We start from the raw sequence: 21,149 nt of genomic DNA on the forward strand, positions 1-21,149 counted from the left end.
TGTTTCCTGTTGCTAAGTTAAGCTTATGTTTCTTTTGTCTCCTGTGTATTGGCTGGTAGGGAATAGCTTAGGCAAAGATAAAAGGCAACAACAAGAGGAGCATTGTGCTGCTTTATAATTTGCCACTCTAAAATGTGTAGGGTGCAATTATGCTAAGTGGCCATCATTGAAATGCCTACATTAACTGTTTACATTATATAATGAATAATGAGATTATTGTTATCATTAATTCTCAAGTTCAAAGTGCAGAATTCCTCATTGATTTAATGATCCTAATGCTTACATCCAGTATTGATTAGACTAAAGTTTTGACCAAGCTCTTTCTCTTGGCTACAAACTTTTAAAGTTACATCGTTTCTCAAATTTCCTCACCTTTTGTGGATGTGCTGTTCTACCTGGGCCGGATCTCCTGCCACCTTTAACTGCCTGTCACTGATGATAAGCTGGAACAACAAACTAAACAGACCTTGAGATACGGCCCTGAATGATCTGGTGTACCAACATGGCCAATGTCAGCTACAAGGCTGATTTCTTTATGCTTGTTATTTCTACGACAAACATCAAACTGAGTTGCCTATTCCTTGTTTTGACGGGACCTTCAGACATAAATAGTTGACCTATATCTTTTTTTTTTTTTTAGAAAAAAGAGAAGCTCTGTCAGTCTTAACATGACTGATTGTGTCTGACCAATATTAGTCATCCAATAGTCAGAAGTCAAATGACTTGATGATGATATGGCCTCCAGTGGTTTTTGGTGTGATTGCCTTTTTGCTGGTGACTGATGGGGTTGATGAGTTTGACTGTAATGAGGTGTGACTAGGGGTCTGCGTTTCCTGCTTGCTCAACTGTTGGAATGCTCAGTCTTTGTCTGGATCGGACGATCCACTGTATGCCAGCCAATGGAGGAAAGCAGAGGGCTCTGAAGCTACAATAGTGATGATGTAATCCCTTTCAGTGCACTGTCACAGAGTAAATGCGTGCAGACAAAGAAAAATTCCCCTCTATCCCGCCCCACCTGCCACAAAGTTTCGGGAGGTTTGACCTCGGAAAAATGCAGTTCGGACACTGTAATTATCTACACAGCGGAGCTCGTTCACACTGGGAGTTCAGTAGTGGGGCAGGTGCAACATGTTGCTATTGGCTCCGATCTGGCCTGATTGACAGTTGGATCTCGTTTTGGTGGTCTGTTACTTTTATGCTCATGAACTAAAGCAACCTCTTTGTGACTGTTTTCTGTCATCCTTCTCCCAACTCTCAACCCTAAACCAAAACCCACAGTCACGCAGAGATCAGACACTGTGTAATTCCCCTTTTCTGCTCCCATCAAACCTCATCTTGCTGAAAATAGTATGACATGGGGCAGAAATCGGAAGATGGAGAGAGGGGGGGAAAAAAAACAGTCTGACAAACAACCACTTAGTTAAAAGAATTTCAAGTGCGAGAAGGAGAAAAACTTTCCATAATGAAATCTGGGATTCTGAGGATGATGTGTTGCTGCAGGCTATCCACTGCCACACAGTGATGACGTGCTCGTTATTGTCTCGACATGTCTGCTACACTGTCTCTCCGTTTGGCTTGCGCACTTTCTCTGGAACACATTACAGAACTCTGAGGCTCTGAGAGGAATCAAAACATCCAGCAGAGTTGCAGGCCCCGTGCCCCATGCGGAGCCTATGTGGGCAGTGGTGGAAAAATAATTCCACATACAAAAACCACGGAGGTTTCGCTGTTGTCCCTCCTGTGGACAGAAATCTGAGAAGGAGGCAGGAATGCGTGAGGGCTTGGTCATGGCTGAGCTCAAAACAGATCTCGAAGACAGGTCTGTTCAGCTTGTCCTCATTCCTGCTCGTGCTTACAACTGTTTTCATTACTTTCAGGAGCAGCTTTTAGCATGTGATGTGGAGTAAAACAGGAATGCAGGCACAACAACAGTACACAGAGTAAGGTTTTCTCCTGAACATAAAGACACAAGTGTAGGAACGCTATCTAAGTAGAAAACTGCTTTAAAAATAGGGAGGATTCATGCTGGAGTTTGTGTTGTGCTTTGTTTCCTGTGCTGAAACTCTGAAAAATCTTTCCTCATATTGCTCCAAAATTCCACATCCTTTGCTTTGGAACCAGGGAATCCATTTCCACCCTGTGAGTTCCTGCTCTGCTCTTGGTAAAGCTGAAAGGGAAGAATGAGTCCACTGTAAACCAAAGGCTTCTTTTCCTGGACTCAGATGACTTTTTAAACAAATACAAGTTTCAGGTGGTCAGAGCGAAGTGTGCAGGAACTATTCATGTAGTATATCCATGTAGTTCTCTATTATTACCTCAGCCCTAATAGTAAAACGCAGAAATAACTCAATATTGATGTTACAGTTATTAGGCTGTGCAGTGTATAACAGTACACTGTCTGATGACTTTGGCTATAGTCTTTTTCTGTGTTATTCCAGGTGCAAAGGGCAGATAGGGCAGGCTAATAACAAACATGGCTGCTTTCCCAGCCTTTCCTCTCTCGCTGCCTGTTTCCTGTGTATTTCATTGATGTATTCCTGGATACCCTGCCTACAGATTTGCGACACAAGAATCACAGCTGAAACTGAAAGCTGGCCTGTAAATATGCAGTTAAGGCATATTTAGCTGAAGACTTGAAACACAGCTTCCTGACCGTTTACCAACGGCCTCTTTCAGTGTTAAATTGCTGGAAGTGTGTGTGTGTTGTAATGTTTCTGTGTCTCTCTACAGAACTAGTGCTTTGCTGTCATTACTAGCAAGGAGGTAAGGTGGTGTTGTTGCCATGTTTGTGTTAATGTGGTACTCATACTTGCCCTGAATGCTGATTAGGTGGAAGTTGCCATTGGGTGTTTGCTATTAGAGCCTGTATATGTCCTAGATGTTCAGCTTTTGGTTCATTTTCAACAGACTCTAGAAACCTAAATCATGTGTTAAAATATCCCAAACAAGTTAGAAAAAACACTCCAGAGGATGCAGATGAGGAGGCTTATACGAAGCTCCCATCAAAACTTGAATGTTTTCCTCCTCTGTGAGTTACAGGGATGCAAAATCCTGATTATTATCAGCCTGGGGGATAAAAGAGGGGTTTGTTGGGGGGGTAGCATGTTAATTGCATTCTGCTTCACTCTGCATCCATGAACCAAGACTCAAACAGAGGAATTACTCGGACAAGTGTCTGTTGTTGTCTGATTAATAAAGCAGATGTTAATTTGCTTGGCTTTTTCTGTTGCGTATTTCACCATTAGTGGGGTTTTTTTGGTGTTTAATGGAAGCAAGAATATTGAAAACACTGCTCCCTGGGTTGCTACTTAAAATGACATGTGGCTTGTGTGGAACTGGCATGGAAGCACGATAAACCGCAGTTGCAGAGCTGGCTGGAGTGTGCCAGTACGTGCAGTGCAGGCCAGCAGCTGTGCAGGTTTGCACTGTGATTTTCTGGCACAGGCTGTGATTTAGCAGGGCACCACAGTTATGCAACACTAGCTGACTTATCGCAGTCCAAATGACTCTGTATGAATTGATTAACTCTGCAGCCTGTCTGTTTATAATTGGACTGGAAGTGCACTGGGCCATGCACTGGACACATGCCAAAATCAATGACTGGAAATGGTTTATGCGTATAACTTTGCCACACTGTTGTTGTGGATTTTGTGTCCTCCTCAAGCCTTTGCACATGCAAAACAGTATGTTTACAGTCTACTTGCCATTTCTGAGAAATAACGCTGGTTACTGAGGCACACCTGAGCTTTCCACTGAGTCCTCAGTTGGGGAATTAGGCTGCCCTCAAAGCTGTAAGGAACAACACATTCAACCAGACTTCTTCAGAGACAGGGCAGAGAATCCCCCTGAGGTTTTCTGCGAGGATAATGAGTCCTTCCTTCAAGCCCCCCACATCCCTCCTTGATCTGTGCTGGTCCTGATGTCAACTCATACTGAAGCTTTACCTCCTTGTCCTCAGCACTGCAGCCCATGGTGTTACCTTGTTAAAATGCTTACCTGGCAAGATCCTTTCCTTATTTATCTGCCTCCATCTATGCAAGCTTAAAAGGGTTAATTACAAAAGGAGTACATCTTCTGCACCAGGCACACAATTAATGTCTGGTGGCAGCAGAGCAGCTATTTGGCCAATGTGAGAGGATATTAATCAGGCTTTCACCTTGACTCTGGCCTTCCAGGTTGGCTGGCTGTGTTTTCCTTTTTATTGCTGCTCTCTCATCTAAAGATCCTATTGTTTCCAAGCTCCTCTGTCACATGCATTAGTCAATGGGGAAATCCTTGTACCAGCCGTACAAGGAGTCCAAATGCATCCCATTATGGCTGCCCTTATTCATCAGTGTAATCAAATTAGGTTATGTGCTTTACCCTGATTGCTGCAGAGGTGTATTTGTTGCCCAAGCAGCTGTTGATCGATTGACGGAGCAGTTTGACTGATGAAAATGAACTCCAAAGGGTGTGTAGAGCATCTTATGATAGATTTGATTGCATTCTCTGGAGGCCTTTTGAATAGTCTGGTCAATGCTGCTGCTGCTGCAGTGGAGCTCATGTTTCTAATGTTTGCACCGCAGGGTCCTGGCCTTTCCCAAACTGCCTAATCAAAGCATCACAACTGCTCCTCTCCCATAACATCACCTCGCCACAACCTGTCCAGACAGATCCAGAAAAATGAGGAACAAACCAGCACGTCATTCCCAAAGTATTCCATTCTTAAAATAGGATTTCAGCAACACACTAAGTAAGAACTGTGGGATTCAGAGGAGAGTGCTATCAATTTCTTTGTTGCTGAGGATATTTTCATTCTTTTTTCCTGTCAGACTGTTATCTGATCTGAGCATTTGGCTAATGTGTCTGTGTTTTAGCTAGAAATACCATGTTGTTGTTGCATTGGCACATTTGAGTTTTTGCATGAACACTTGATTGTTTCTGAATTTGTGAAAAATAGAAATATACTTCAAATTATTGTAGTAAGTTTGGTCTAATTAGGATTCCTATTTGGTAGTCCTCTGTGATTTGGCTTGTTTGCTACCTGTATAATCACGCAGAGGATGTGAGAGGACAGGGCTGTGGATGACTTCCAAACATCGCAGGCATCTGTCATATTGACACTGCCACTGTGAGAATCTGTCAGGCTACTGTCGACTGACCTTGCTACTCATACACAGTTGTACACTGAGACCTAACTGCTCTCACCCTGACCCTGTCCTCATCCCAAACCCACACTTACTACGCACACATATTCATGCTCATAAACAGTCTAATTCATTTATTTATGCTTGTAAACAGCTCGTAAACTTGTTTTAGTGTGAAATACAGTGATGAGGATTAAAACTAGCCTGGCAAGCAAAAGGGTCCAAGCTAGTGGCAGTTACCACAGCTTGAGGCTGAAGCCAATGCGGAGTGCAATGCCACAGATAGCCACTAGATGCTGGCTCCAAAAAATCCCTGGCTCCAAATAACTCCCATTCAAACAGCGTCAACTTCTCTCTAGAAATGATAAGTCAATACATTTTTTCAACAAGTCATTAAGTCCTCAATTGTGAAATTCAGGCCTTCTAGTAAGTATGTTGGTGGTCATTTTGGAAATTATTGTTCCGTTAATGAGATTTGAAGACTTCTAGTAGGCTTTGCTGTATGCCATTCAAACTTGCTCAAGTACAAACCAATGGGTCACCTCACTATGTCCATCGTTATATACAGTCTGTGGATCAGAGCATGCCAATGCTAACCTGACGCGCCAGATGGTTTGTTACACAGAACCATCTGAGAAATCCTTGGAAACTGTTTGGAAAAGGGCAGGCACTTTCAAAAGATACTTGGCAGTGATTGGATGAAGCATCTATCAAAGTCTATCACAGCTAACTTCAACCAGTCAAATCAATGAACCATATTACATAGAGGGGAAAGCTGAAGAGAAAACACAACAACAAGCTGCAGTCTGAGATACTTTGAAAGCTAGCAAGCAAGTCAGTGTAACTAGATATGTAGTTATTTAAATACTCTCCAGTTCTGATATAACTTATGCCATAGCAGCACCTATACTAACCTCTTCAGGAGCTGCCATTGTTGCTTTCGAATGAACAGTCACTTCTCACTGTCGTCACACATAAACCATGCCCATAGCTGCCAGTAGTTTCTCATAGGAAACTGATTGGTGCCACAAGTGCTTAACATGAAGCCTGACAAGATGGATTCTCGCATGATCTTGTGATCTCGCGAATCCAGCTGCCTTGCAAATAACCCCAATGCAATTCAGACCTGGAATCTCACTAACCCAGTGCTATCTGGAAGCCAAGAATGGCTCCTTGAGGTTATGCTGCTCCCTCAACCTGACCAAAGTAGTTTGATCAAATCAAGTGACCAACATTATCATCCTCAAGAGCTCTGTGTTTTCAGTGGAATGGGGTTAACATTGATTAGCTTGTTTCCAATAGGAATGATGGGGCCACGTGATTGGCATTCCAATAAAGATTTGCATGCGTCATGCTTGCTTGTTGTCTCTAATCATGTGCATGCTAGTAGCCATGGGCAACAGGAGTAAACGGATGCATTGGCCTGGGCCCAGCTAGCACTGGCACTGGGCAAGTGACCAATACTCACTGATGGGCACACACATGCACACAGCATGGTGCTCTGGCATGCATTGTGTGTGACCAGTGGATGCCCCCAGCCCCGGGCAGCCAGCAGTGCACTCTACTCCTACTCACTGAACCATCTCATGTCCCGAACCAGCCTTCCCACACTCAAAATACCATGATGTAATTGACATTTTGATTGATGGCTGATGACCCACTCTGTTTATCCTTGTTCAAACTTTCCTACAGCTCTACAACTCTGTTGCTACCAGCAGTTATGTGACATGGATCCAGTGGAGCAGTCAAAATGAATCTGCACATGCTAGATATATAAGATGTGTGAGCAGCACTGTGGGCTAACTCTTGAGTCGTTTTGTTCGTGAGTGGCTGTGATCTGGGAATGAAGTAATAGCAGGCTTGGAAGTGTTTGGCAGCCCCCCGGCTGAACCCCATCCCCCGTCTTCTGGCACGTGGAGAGGCTGAATTATAGGCGGCAAACACACAAACCATTCACTCAGCCCTCCTCCTTGCGTCAACACTGTTAATTATACTGCTGCTACTCTCGCATCCTGTCTATTTTAATCCTCCACTGATGGAAACTGCTTCATCCCAACACATACTTGAGCACAGAGGCGTGTGCCGGCCCCATGCTGAGCAGGAAGTATTTGTTTGCTAACAAACAGGTTCACTGCTTTTCAGATATTAGGAGGGGGATATTTACCTTTTGTAGGCAGAAGAGAGGAAACTGAGTGCCCCTATTAACACCTCTCTCTCTATCCCAGCCCACACCACCTTGTTTGTCAATGCTTACTGGTGGGAAATACTTCCATTGCATTGGGGTTAATCTAAGTGGACTGGTTGCTCAGATCAGCGAGGCAAAATTTCGTCAAACAGAAATAATTGCTGCATGGCTTTTAGTAGAATATAACAAGCAGAAATATTCTAATATAACAGCAATAAACCTACAGCTAATACATTCAAATGCATGACTGCCAAGTTGGGAGTCACTTCACAGCCTACAGGAGCTGTTAGTACAAAAAGTAGGTGAAAGAGACTTTCCAAGAGCTGAGAGCAGTCAGTCACACTAATAATGATAGAATTGAAAAGATTTAGCTAAACCTGTGGCATTGGTGTTTTGAAATCCAAAGCTCTCTCTCACAGTATGTCCTAGGGGGAAAAATCCCCACATAAAACCCCTACATAAACCACATTTTTGTTCACCTGGAATAAATGGTGCAGTGGGTTGTTTGGAAAAGGTAAGCTATTTGGCAGTGTGTCTGCACGGAAATGGTTGTCAGTATGTGTTTTCTCTGTGGAGCAACATTGAGGTGGAATTGTCATATTAAATGTCTCAGTGTTATTTGAAGCTCCTGTGATAGCTGTGCCACCTGATATATGAGTATGTTGGCCTTTTCAGTGAACCTCAGTAGGCTAATTTTCCTGACATGTAGAAATTCTAGGCAGCCAGAAACACTGATTACTCTGAATTCACTAATGAGTAGCAAAGCCCCTCAAAAAAGGCCATGTTCATGTAGATTTAAAACCAGAGATAGATAAAAACAAAATCTCAAAAATAAGCTGGTGGGATGTTTATCTGCATTGAATAAACACAGCCCTGCATCCATGGGCTGTCCAGAAAAACTTGTTGTTTCAGCTATTTGTAATGAAGTAGTAAATTAAGGGTATATTACAATTTACTTTAAATATAAATAGAGTATTTTAAGTGAATATAATTTAAATATATGATTTTTGGGGCCATTCTCAAATTTTGGACGTTCATACACAGTAGCAATAGCCCAAATCCAATGATAACACTTTGTGAGTGTGCTTATCAAGTACAGGTGAGTTTTGTTGGAGTAGCGGTTGACTGGGTGAACTTTGGGCTTTATCATCAGCTTTTGGCACAGAGCCACCACTCATGTGAACGTTAACTGCAATTATCTTTATGGTGCTCCATTAGTCTAGTGCCACTTGCACACATGAACCTTGTGTTTGTTTCTAACCAGTGAACCTGTGTTTCACCCATATTCCAGACTGCTGTACAGTCAGATAAATTTCTAGCGATCCCACAAGACTAGTGTCTGGAGCTGCATTTCCACACACATTACTTATAAACTAGAAATATACCAAAACTTATTTCAATATATTTGTTAAACAGAGTTGTCAACTTTCAGTTGATTAAACGTGGGCGCGGCAGTGTTTGGAACAGAGATAAAATATGACACATGACAGTGCAGATGTAGGGATGAAACTTTCTACAATATAATTTATTTCTTCATCACCTCATAAAAATTTAGAAGAGCAGAGTTTATGGTGTAGAGGGCTACAAGTCACAGCCAGTATTTACTGTTAGGTAACAAGCATATTATATGATCCCTCACTGGCTTCCCACCTGCAAACACTGCCCACTGTGTACAATTTGGTGCCCAACCAAGACGGAAGCACCGTTGCAGAGTTGAACCCAAGTCTCTGCAGTGGTAGTAATGGAAAGTTGAAAATGTGACAATAAATGCACAATGTGACCACCATGTTTATTTGCATGAACTGTGCATTTTATTGTATATTTCAGATTTGAAATTCTGGTTCTGAATAAAGTTGTAACTGTAAAAAGAAGAGAGGTTGAGGAGACAAATCCTTCATATGTTCTACTCAGCCTTGATTGTACTCTACACAGAGACCATAACTTGCATTTCAAACACGGGGTTTCAAAGAAAAAATATTCTTAGTTTGAGACAGGTATTGCAGAAATAACATCTCAATAAGTTGACTAGGACCAGCAAAGTTGTCTTTGATGTTTTCAGAGACAAAAAGCAGTTTGGTTTGTTTATTCCTATGAACCAAATTGACTGTGTCCTGCTCTTTTAGTTTCTCTGGAATTTTGTGGATTATTTTCAGGGTTATCCTTTGTCATGCATGTGTGTGTCTGAGCCTTTGTATCTGTGTACCTGTCCATGTGCATCAGGAGCTCACTGTCTCTCTAATGGAGTCTTAGGGTTGGAGGAGGGCAGAGAGGGCAGGGAAAGGGAAAGTGCAGCCTAGAGCAGACTTTTAAACCTCAGCTCCCAACTGCTGCAGTTCAGCAGCCAGGAAGCCACCTCATTAGAATTTTTTACATTCCTCTTCAGGCAGCAGTGCACTCCTTCCTCTCCATTGCTCTTTATAATGCACGACTTTTAAAAGCTGACAAGCTTAAATCTGAGCTATAAAGACAAGTCATCTATAACCCCCACGTCAAATATGGGAGGCACTAAAACAACTTGGGCTTGTCTCTATAGATTAATGTATTTATGGACCATAAAATTGTGAAATTACTGTGCACAATATTTGTGATGGCTTACATATATTAAATCAATTGAATATAAGCCCATTAAGGACTTTGTTCACCTTTTGTTTTGACAGGGTATCGTCAGCTATTAAGTGTATAAGAAGTAGTAATTCTTCTTTACTCTGGATAAGCAGACCACCTAAGCTGTTAGCAGTGCAATTAGATTTTTTTTTAAGGTAAATGGCCCTCCAGGAGTTGGACAAAGACTTTCATTGTCAAACTCCTGGCCCACCCAGATAATGACATTGGGAATAGGAATGGGTTTACCATCACTAACTATAAACTATGTGGAGTGTTTCAAGTGTCTATTTATCCTGCTGTCTCTCCCACGTAAAATGTGAAACCCTTGTGGTGTACTTTCTGGATCAGAAGAGAGGAAGGATCGAGGACACCCCTGCCGGAGATAATGGCAATGAATATATACTGGCGCTCCTCCAGAAATGTCTTCTTGTGTAAGGCTGTGAGTGAAATTCAATTTGCCAGTGTTTAGCTATGCCCATTACTCACTGAACTGTGCTGCAGTGATAGCGAGGGGCCCAGAGTTAGGGCAGAGCAGCACATCACAGAACAATGGCAATGATGAATGTCGATATTCTGCCAAAGGTTTTTGAAGTGCTCCAACTACACGTGCTGTTTGCATTGCGTGTGTGGTCAGTTGAACTATTCGTCAGTTCACTTCTATTTCTATCACAATTTTATTGCGGTGCGCCACTTCATCAGAGGCTGGTATCTCATAGATCAAAGCCTCCAATGTAAGTTGGCTGCTAGGATAGTAGACAAGTCTGTAGTTGTTAAGTCATGGCACTCAAAAGTTTTATAACACACTATCACTTGGACAGTCAGTGCTGCATATCTCTCTAAGACTTTGCCTGAACATGCCCTACTTCTCTTCCCTCCCTCACACAGACGTTCATCACTTCCTCCACTGAAATTGGTGGAATTCCAGTATCCTGGCTCGCGGTTGCATGATGTGAGTATCATTTGTCTGCCAGCAGGTCTGCCTGTTTTTTTCTAAAGGTGTCAGGTTCTCAGGTTTGCTCAATCAGACGGGCAGGTTTGTACCTGGTTCTCAGCCAGATGCATGTACAGGAGGAGGGAGCAGACAGAAAGAGTAAAAAAAAAAAAAAAAAAAGAACAAGGCAGAAGTAGACAGGGGAGTGGTGGAGATACTTTTTTACTTCCTGTGCATCTGTTGTGCTTGTGGCCAGCTGTGGTTGAGCTATACCTCAGTGGATGTGTAGAGACCTCAGCTTACCCCTCACTCCTCAATACTCCCCCCTTGACAGGAAATTATGTTGTGTAGGAGTCAGTGGAGTTGCTACTATTGCAGATTTTTCTTCATCTGAAGCTGTAATTCTCTCTCTGACCGGTGCTTGACCTTCTGGGCAAGTTTGTTCATTGTGGAAGAGTTTGAGGTTTAACTGCAATGTGACTCCAGTTTTCATCATTTATACAAACTTTCCCAGAAAAGTATTTTCCCATGTCACTTTCCCAAATCTCAGTCATCTGACATTTAATATGTGTTGCAGCAGTGAGTAATTAGATTACAAAACCGCTAAATTGATCCTGATATGATTTTCATACAGTCATGCACAACGCATAAGTCTGCTTATTCTACCGTAAATACACCTTGCTGTTTTTCTATTGGACATTCCTCCATCTTTTTGTGTTCATCATGATCATATCCTCCCAGTAGTTCTTTGTTGCTTCTGTTTCCCTTGTTTACCATTTCTGGTTCAGTCCTTCCCTCATCTCTATCTCTCCAGCTCCCAATTCATTTGGTTTTCCTGGCAGGCCTCATATACACAGCCATAGTGAGGTTCCTGTGCCAGGCAGTTTTCAAAGACTTCACTGTGTTGGAATGGGGCCCCAGTCTTGCCCAAGCCAGGACAGAGGGACCTTTGTGCCTGCTGCCCAACAGCCCAGTCAGCCCTTAGAGCAGGGAAAGATTAGGAGACAGGGAGACCCAATGGGCTAAATGGAAGGGTGCCTTTTGAAAGCCATTGGTGTCAGCCAAACAGCCCTTTAGCCCTATTCAACCATGCAGTAATTACAAGCTTGTAGGGCAATCCTTCGGCTCCTTTGTCACAGCTTTTGAAACACTTGCCCAGTCTACTGGGAAACTTCATTGACTCTCAGTTTGGGGACTCAGGACAAGTAGTCTCTCAACTCTAGCATGTTGTCCTTTCTCTCTGGGATAGCAAGCTAGCCAAGCCATCTCAGCTACTGGGATTCCCCTCCAGGAGACCCTGACTTTGAGAATGTGTAGTACCCCAATCTGTGGCTTGATGATGACTCAGGTCTTGTTCTTTTGGTTTATGAGTCAGCTTCTAAGAGTCAGACCCCAGATTTATGTTTCTGATTCATCACACTATTCATCTGTCCTGCTGACTGACTTCTGTCTTCCACCTTTGATTAGTGTATATGTACTTTTTGTCACAAGGTCCTGAATGGCCTTCTGTCTGAATCACCTGTAACACACTCAGGCTGAGTCTTCAAAGGTCTGTGTCTAGACTCGTCCCTACAACCAGAACATCTAATTGTTGCTCCTCAGAGGCATGCCACAATATCACCAGCTCTTCGTCAACATCTGTATCACCGCTTTGCTCATCGAGAGATGAGCAAAGCGGTGATACCAGCTGGGGAGGTCAGAGCCCCAATTATAGGAAGTTAACCTCATTTAGTCGACAGGCTCAAGCTGTCCGGACATGTCCCACAGACCTGTGAAAAAGAAAAAGTTGTTAAATTCCGAAGGGGATGGATGGATGGAGGGTGGCAGGATGGGTGGAAAAAGAGACTGTGTTATGTTGTGGGTCTTTTATTTTTTCTTGGCTTCCACTACACTCTGGCATTTTCAGCCCATCTCTCTCTGTCACATACGCACACACTTAAAATGTATACAAGGCACACTTTTTCAGTCTCTATGTCAAACTCTTCCTTTTAATCTGACAAGACTATGAAGCCTGTCGTCTGTCTGAGTGAATGTCAGCAAAGAGATTAGAGGCCCTTTTTCTGGGACGTGTGTGTGTGTGTGTGTGTGTGTGTGTTTCGTTCTATTCATCAGTCTGTCCCTGCGGACACTCTGCAGCATTAGGGAATGAGGCCCAACACTCTGGGACTGGACCTGCAGTTTAACGTACATTCCCAGACTATTTTCATTCTTATTCATGTCAGAGAATACAGTGTTAGTAGGACATGAATGGGTTTTATTATTAATTAATGGGTTTTTATTAATCTGCTTCAGACACATACTCTACTCCCATGCCCCAATGAACAGATGCCCATTCATTAGAGAAGTGTATAGACTAGAATAGGGTTGGGCCGCTGATGGCTTACAGTCATCGAGCCCCCCCCCCCCAGGTCCTCAGCAACAGTGGGGCACACCCTGCCATACACACACTACCACACACACAGACACACCAATTCTGTATGGTCAGCCTGGATCAAATCTGCATGCCACACAGTAAACTACATCCAGCGGAGATTGACAATAGCCACAGACACTGGAATTACAAAAGACAAAAAAGCCAGATGGGCAAAGTCGTACCTTTTTTAGCAGTTTGTTGCTGCCATAATGCATAGTGATTGCCACTGTCACTGATCAGTATCTGCTCACATCAGCTGGGCTGACTGCATTTAAAAAAAAAAAAAAAATTAAAAGTCAGTGGTATATTCTGCAGTTACATCACTATGGCTAATATTTAAAATATTGTTTATAATCAGATGATCTGCTTAATGAGGTAGCTTAAACATAGGCTATGGGGATGAAAAGTCAGGAAAGACCAGGTGAGTAGCTGAAGATGGGCTGTGAATAGGTTCAAATGGACATCGTCATATACTGCTTCAGTAGACATTGACCAACCCTAGTGGGGAACCTTCCTTGGGTGACAGATGGAAGATCACAGTGGCGATATTTTCTTTCATCTTATTTGAATTTCCTCTGGCTGAAGATTTGATGAGATTGAAAGCATGAAAGTTACATAAAGTGATGCCAGGGCATCTTGGTGGCCTTGGTGGCGTAGCATGTAACCATGATGCTGTTATAATCTGATATCTTTTGCATCCATTTCATTTGATCGCGTCTAATTTGGTCTAATGTGAAGGATTTTTCACTGATTTGCTTATTTGGCTCCACATTAAACCTCTAATGAATTTCTTGTTTGAGAACCCCGTTCACTGCTGTTTTATTTGTGATTTAACCAAATGACAATTCGACACACTCTCATCCCCAGAGCCATGAGATTTTACACTCGCTCTTTTTTTCTTGCAAATTGATGTTGATATTATCATACAAATGGCATTGTCTAGGAAACATTTGACCCATCTCTCATTTGACTGTACCATTATGGTAATGTTGTTGACATGCACTATGCACTGCATTCATACATATATATATTGTTTGTTTCTTTAAATGGAAAACATCCACGTCTTTGAATTACTCTTATTTATTAAAGCAAAGTGTAATCCCTCTTAGATAAATATTACACTACAGTGGATGTGTCACACCCCACATGAACGTCTGCTTCCTACTCAGGAGTGTATCTGTGTGCTAGTTAGCATAAAGCTGGCAGGGATGTTGGGATGCAGTGTGAAGGTGGCTGTGCTGTAGGCCCGTCACAGTGCACTGATTGCTAGTGGCTAATGTGATCACAGCTACAGCCAGGCAGGGCTGACTGAGAGTGGAGCCTTAATCTCCCCCAGTGTCTCACTGCCAAATTGGCCTGATTTGTCAGGCAGAGGATCATCACCCACTTCTCAGATGACTTTCAAAGGGCCCCTTTGCTTTTTGATGTGAAGCTTGGGATATTTGATCCAGAAAACTGCAACTCTGCATTACAATTCACTACTGTTGGCTATTAAATGGGCACGCAAAGAGATCTCACAAGCCAGGAGTCGGTCTTAGAGGGAGGTTTAGAGGTCTGCCAGTTGCGGAGACTGAAATTTACTGATAGATCCAGATTTTTCTCTCACTCATGTGTAATCTTGCTTTGAACTAGGGGTGTGCCATATTGTATTGTTCACAATAATATCAGTATAATTTTTAACGTGATAATAAAAATCATATCATGATAATTTCAATATTCTGACTTGCTAACGTAATGATGTCATACCGTTTTACACAGCAACAACAAGCATGGCTGAAAGCTACCGGCTTCACAGTGGATATGAAAGTATATTAAATATCTTTTTCTTGTGGACTGTTGGTTGGGACAAAAGAAGACATCTTAGGATCTCACCTTGGGCTTTGGAAATCTGTGATCGACATTTGTCGTGACATTTTATAAACCAAACAACTTATCGATTCATTGAGAAAATAATCGACAGATTAATTGAAAATATTTTTTTGTCGCAGCACAACTCAAATGAACTGATCTGGGCAAAGGCATCATTTTGCTCAGACCTTCAAGGAAGAAAAAGACACACATTGTTGAACCCATTTTGAATTTGGCTGAGCTTTCATGTTTCCCCTAGATGCTAATGCTGAAATTGGTTTGAAAAGTAGGCCCCCTTATCTGAAATTAAACATGTCAGTGAATTTTCACTGGCTCCTAAAAAGCAATCAGAGGAAAAAAAAGAGAAACCTCCACATTTTGTTCTGCAGGCAGATTTATGGATTCCATATATCTCGTACTTTCTACAGAGAGGAAACATTTGCATATTTGTAAAGATGCCCTCACACATTTTCACTGGAAAGGTAAAATGAAAAGATACCCTGTGGTATGACAGATATGAAATGAAATGAAAAAAGGGGAGATATGTTCTTGCTTACCTTAAAAAATGAGATTGTAATTAGACTTACCATTGTGCTTTCTCCTATGTCAAGAGAGAGAGTGTAACAGGGCACTGATCAAAGACAATCAAGTGTGAAGAAGTCTAGTTTTCCAATACTATGGATCTCATTTCCACAATTTTATAGTATAAGACCCTTATTTCTGTCTTCTTTATGTCAGGGAATGTGGTATGAGTCAGGATATGGATAACTTTGTCCACACTCTTACTGTCTGTACTAACTGACTTCTCTTTTCTTTCCAGGACTGTGTGTTTGAAGTAAAAGAAATGCCAATTGGAAGTGTCGACACAGCCAAGGAAGCAGTATGCAGGCTTGAGTGCTGAGGAGGTGGCCTTAACCCTTCTCTTCTCCTGCCTCTTCACTTGTTGATCCAGACAATCAACCTGCTCATGAAGTCAGGTAGAAGCATCCCATCCCAGAGGCAGCTATGTCAACCTACTGAGTGCCTTTAACCTTTGGCACTCGTGTCATGACAAGCCTGAAGCGCCCACCCATGGAGCGCACCGTTGGGGGCTCCATCCCCGCCACTGATGAGTTTTACACCCGCCACCTCCGTGTGGTCAATGGAGGGGCTGTGCCAACCCGCACAGACAATGTTCATGCCAATGTGAGCACAGGAGTGCCTAAAATGGGTGTTCGGGCTCGGGTGGCTGATTGGCCCCCTAGAAAAGACCTTGCAGGGACTCTGTGGCACTCAGCTATGGAGCCTGAGAACCCTGGTGTACCCTCTGCTGGAAAACCTCACATTAAGTTAGGCTCGATTATTAGCCCTCAGGACTCGTCAATGCTGCGTAACATCCACAATACTTTGAAGAATCGAACCCAGGCCCAGGCTAACAACTACAGCCCTGACACCCGTTACCTGGCCCCAGGAGACTACAGAGGTCCATCACATAGAAACCCACGGCAGAGACGCATCCGTCAGCGCAGCAACAGTGACATGACTATCAGTGAGATGGAAGGTAGTGGGGACAGTGGCGAGGACTGGGGTCCACCATCTGGAACCAAATGGTCCCCTCTTCACCGCGAATATGGCAGCACCTCCTCAATAGATCAGCATGGAGCATCTGGAGAGAGCTTCTTTGAAATGCTTAAGGGCTATCAAGGGGAGAAGGTTGACCAGCGTAGCCCTGCTCCAGCAAAACTGGAGGACATGCTGAATGTGGGGCCCAAGCAGGCCATCATTGATCTTCAGGAGGATGTTACAGAAAGCCTGCCTCCTAAAACCAAGGACAGAGATAAGCCCCCAAAGAGACGCACTAAATCTGAGACAGGAGGTGAATCTATATTCCGTAAACTTCGGAATGTGCGAGGTGAGTCAGACTCACCCAGAGCGGGGTCTGACGTAGAGGATAGCAGGACAGAGGATGTGGGCCCCCCTCTTAAGCCCTGGGTGTGTCAGAAAGGCTTTTCCCACTATGATGTTCAGAGCATGCTGTTTGACCTCAATGAAGTAACTCAGTTGCGGCAGACTGCAAGCAAGAGGAAAAACACCACCACGGGGGCATCTGCTGCTGCTGTAGCATCGGCTACCTCCACCCTCTCGTCCACCCACAGCCTGCCTTACAGTTCCCCAAGTGGCAGCCAGGAAGAGCTCAATTCGAGAGACAGCCCTACTCTGGACACGGGGGATGAGCAGAGCAATGAAATGCTGCTAAGTTGCCCCTGCTTCCGCAACGAGATAGGTGCAGATGGCAATGGGAGACGCAGATTGGGAGCAGGGTATCATGGGCTTGTGGGTGGTGGAGCAGGTAACGGCAGCTCAGGGAACCTGAGTGTGGAAGGAAATTTGTATGAAACATCTGTGAGCACACACTGCACCAATGCTGGAGTAGCAGTGCTCGAGGGACCAAAGGAGGGCCCCAGCACGCTCAGCGAAAAGGGCAAACAGTACATTGTGGAGCATGTGGACCTGGGAGCCTACTACTATAGGAAGTTCTTCTACCTAAGGGGTAAGATGCATATAACTGCTTTCATTACATGTTTTACATTTTACACACAAATGTGTGTCGTTTAAAACAGTGATGTTGAAAATCCCCTCAACAAATGTTTTTTAAGTGTGCCCGTTTCTCACTCCCTCTACCTCAGAGCACTGGAACTATTTTGGGATAGATGAGGTGCTGGGTCCAGTGGCAGTGAGCTTGCGCAGGGAGAAGCTGGAGGAGGACAAAGAGCACGGCCAGCAGTATAACTACCGCCTCATCTTCAGAACGAGCGAGGTTAGCCATTGTGACCTATCTTGCTAACACCCCAACCTCAGAACCACATCACATCAGTCCTTCCTGCTGTGGAGTGAATCTGCACACAGTGTTTAAAGATGTAGTTCATTATTTTCACACTCACAACTTTGGAAAAGTGGAAATTATTTTGTTGGCATTTTTCTGTGTTGTTAGACTGTTAGACATGTAACAAATCTGTACCCTACTATGCTCATATCCTGAATATCTGTATCAAATCCTGCCATTTACAAGGTGAGTATGGCTCACTTACTACTATGCCTGTGCTGTACGAGGAGGACCAGCTCGAGGTGAAACCAGTCTCAGTTCTTGTTCTTTATTATGCAACCAGCCCTTGGGCTATTCAGCTGTCTTCCAATATCAGCAATGTGTGAAGAAACTTCAGGAAGTGTCCTCATCTACCAGCCTCCAAGGCCTGTCAGTGCCCAAGAACCTCAAACCACTGTGTGGAGAGCTGTTTCAGTAAAAAATAGGCTGTTATATTTAGTTGCATTGTTGGCCCTAAGTCTTCTGTGTCTGGCCTGGGATTTTTAGGTTTTAAATTTTGGGTTACAAGTTTTATTATATGGATGTACATTCCCAGACAGAGAGTGAAGGCACCTGCCTGAGGCTGTTTGTTGTGGATTGAAGTAGAACAGGTGCATGTGATTAAACCCCCACACTTTAGACTGAAGTACCTTAGGACCCCCACCCCCTATCCTACCTTCCAAATATGGAGAACACAGGTCCATTGAGAACACAGGCCTGTTTCTTTCCCGCAAGTCTCAAGCATGTAGGAGAGAAAGTCTCCGTCCATTCCAGCTGCTTATGATAGCCGAGTGATTGAGTTCACCCCCAGAGCCCAGCACAATGCTCACTCTGTGTACACAGAATGCTTAGACAAGCCCTCCCACCTCTTCTTCCTCTGTTCCACTTTCTATTTGCCCTAGGCCTGAAAACATAATTGTCTTGTTGTTTTATGTCAGTGTTTTATGAATACAAGGATGGTATTACTTTAAAAACCACAGCAACTTGTATCCTCTTTTTTTCTGCTGTCTGGGCAGGCATATTCTGCTATCACTGTGTTCCATCTCCGAGAGAAAGTTCAAAGCACACCAAGGATTCCTGAGGTGCATTCTTTCTCTTCACGCACTCCCCGCTTTAATCTCCTCTTCCTCCCCGTCTCTGTCCATTCAGCTGACAACTCTTCGAGGTTCTGTCCTGGAGGATGCAGTGCCTTCCACCTCTAAGCACGGCACTACCCGAGGGCTGCCCATTAAAGAGGTACTGGAGTACCTCCTCCCTGAGCTGGATCTGTCCTGCCTCAGACTGGCCCTCAACACACCCAAAGTCACAGAGCAGCTGATGAAACTGGATGAACAAGGGGTAGGAAGATAAAAGCATAAATATTGAAATATAAATATAAAAAAACAAGCAGTAAAGCAGTCTGATATTGTAAATGTATTATTTCAAGTTTGGTTTAGGAGGAACAAACGTTTTACAGATGTGTCTAATTGCTTGCCTGATTTTGTTTATCTCTACAGAAGGGGAATTATTTGTGTTCTGTGATGTCCTAATGTGAACTTTTAAAGAAATATTGTGTCTCTCATTGTGTGTATGCGTTTATGTCTGTGTTTGCTGATCCCCAGCTGAGTTTTCAGGTAAAGGTTGGGGTGATGTACTGCCGAGCGGGCCAGAGCACCGAGGAGGAGATGTACAACAACGAGACGGCCGGTCCCGCCCTGGAAGAGTTCCTCCAACTGCTGGGGGAGAAGGTTCGCCTCAAGGGCTTCACCAAGTACAGAGCCCAGCTGGACACTAAAAGTAACAATTCCTGAACACATGCATAGATGACACAGTTTGTGCTCTTATTTATTGATGATCCAGGTTATGATGTATCTTTTAAAGCACGTAATTATTGGAGCTAACTCGATGTCTGATTAGATTAGAGATCAAAGGCACAATGTGTATTTTGCTGTCTAACTCATTGTCTTGACCTTTATTGCCAATAACAAGTCTGGCTTACATTGTTGGTTTCCCCTTCTTCATATTCCACTATTCTTTATAGGACCTGTACTTTGCTCCTTTATTTTTGCTTTTGGTTAAATATTTCCTGTCATTGAACCTCACTTTCCCTGTCCACCTTTGTCCTCATGACACTTTCACTTAACTTTTTGCATTTGTATCCTTTACTCTTACATGTATCCACTATTACAGACCTTTATCTCAGTAAAGGATATACTATAACTGGCTTGACTAAAACAAACACAAGTCTGCTGATTGAATTGAGTCGGATATCATTCATGGTTTATAACCTTGTTGTCCACAAAGAAACTTTCTAGTCTAACTCTTTAAATATGTACTCTGTCCGTTGTTCCCCCTTACAGGATACTTGAGTAAAACAGTTGATTGTTCTCGATATATTGGTTTTGACAGTCTTGTTATCCAGGCTGACATTGATCCACACTTCACTATTGTTTAGTTGTTATGGCTAAAGTGAAATTGCATCCTGTCTTGCACAGAAAACACAAAGCACACAGAATACACATGGGAGGGAGATGGATGGCAGTTATTGTACAATAGTTCTCAACACTGTATTGCTATTTTCCCTACAGCGGATTCCACAGGCACTCACTCCCTGTACACGACATACAAGGACTATGAGATCATGTTCCATGTGTCGACTCTGCTGCCTTACACGCCCAACAACAAACAACAGGTGAAGATAGAGATCCAAGTCTTTGTGGTTTATCATTAGTTGTATATCAGAAAATGGAAACCTCCTTCGTTTGAAAACAGATGCATCAAAGACAGCTGTTAAGGAAGGGAGTGTATGATTTACAGGAATGCATGATATGACATGTGGCTCAGGTATCAGATTTGTTTCCCGTCCAACTTTCATTTTGAAGAAACGTTCATTGTTTTCAAGTACCATATTTTTGATTGTCACTGAATGGAATGCTCCACATGCTTGGTATACTCTCAGATTCAAGACCTACACCTCTCTAATAAATACTTATTTTTCTATGACCAGTTGCTGAGGAAGCGCCACATTGGGAACGACATAGTGACCATTGTGTTCCAGGAGCCTGGTTCTCACCCCTTCACGCCCAAGGCCGTTCGCTCTCACTTTCAACATGTCTTCATCATTGTAAGGGTGCACGACCCCTGCTCTGACAACACATGCTACAGGTGGGTCTTTGTATTAAACCAGGAGAGATCATACAGCGGATATAGTGGAGCTTGAC

General features: G+C 43.3%; 1 protein-coding gene across 2 annotated transcripts in view; it reads left to right on the plus strand.

Annotated features, from left to right (window-relative positions):
* Positions 1-21,149, plus strand: part of LOC122998217 (signal-induced proliferation-associated 1-like protein 1) — a 36,636-nt gene that overhangs the window by 2,023 nt on the left and 13,464 nt on the right. Inside the window, exons 2-8 of one of the 2 annotated variants that reach the window (XM_044374976.1) lie at positions 10,801-10,864; positions 15,928-17,637; positions 17,774-17,904; positions 19,099-19,287; positions 19,551-19,725; positions 20,517-20,620; positions 20,936-21,093. In XM_044374976.1, the coding sequence (XP_044230911.1) occupies positions 16,155-17,637; positions 17,774-17,904; positions 19,099-19,287; positions 19,551-19,725; positions 20,517-20,620; positions 20,936-21,093 (2,240 nt within the window). In that variant the 5' untranslated portion in view covers positions 10,801-10,864; positions 15,928-16,154. The remainder of the gene's footprint in view (positions 1-10,800; positions 10,865-15,927; positions 17,638-17,773; positions 17,905-19,098; positions 19,288-19,550; positions 19,726-20,516; positions 20,621-20,935; positions 21,094-21,149) is intronic. The other variant, XM_044374977.1, reaches the window with a different exon arrangement.

The sequence above is a fragment of the Thunnus albacares genome, chromosome 15 (assembly GCF_914725855.1).
Source record: "Thunnus albacares chromosome 15, fThuAlb1.1, whole genome shotgun sequence".
NCBI lineage: Eukaryota > Metazoa > Chordata > Actinopteri > Scombriformes > Scombridae > Thunnus > Thunnus albacares.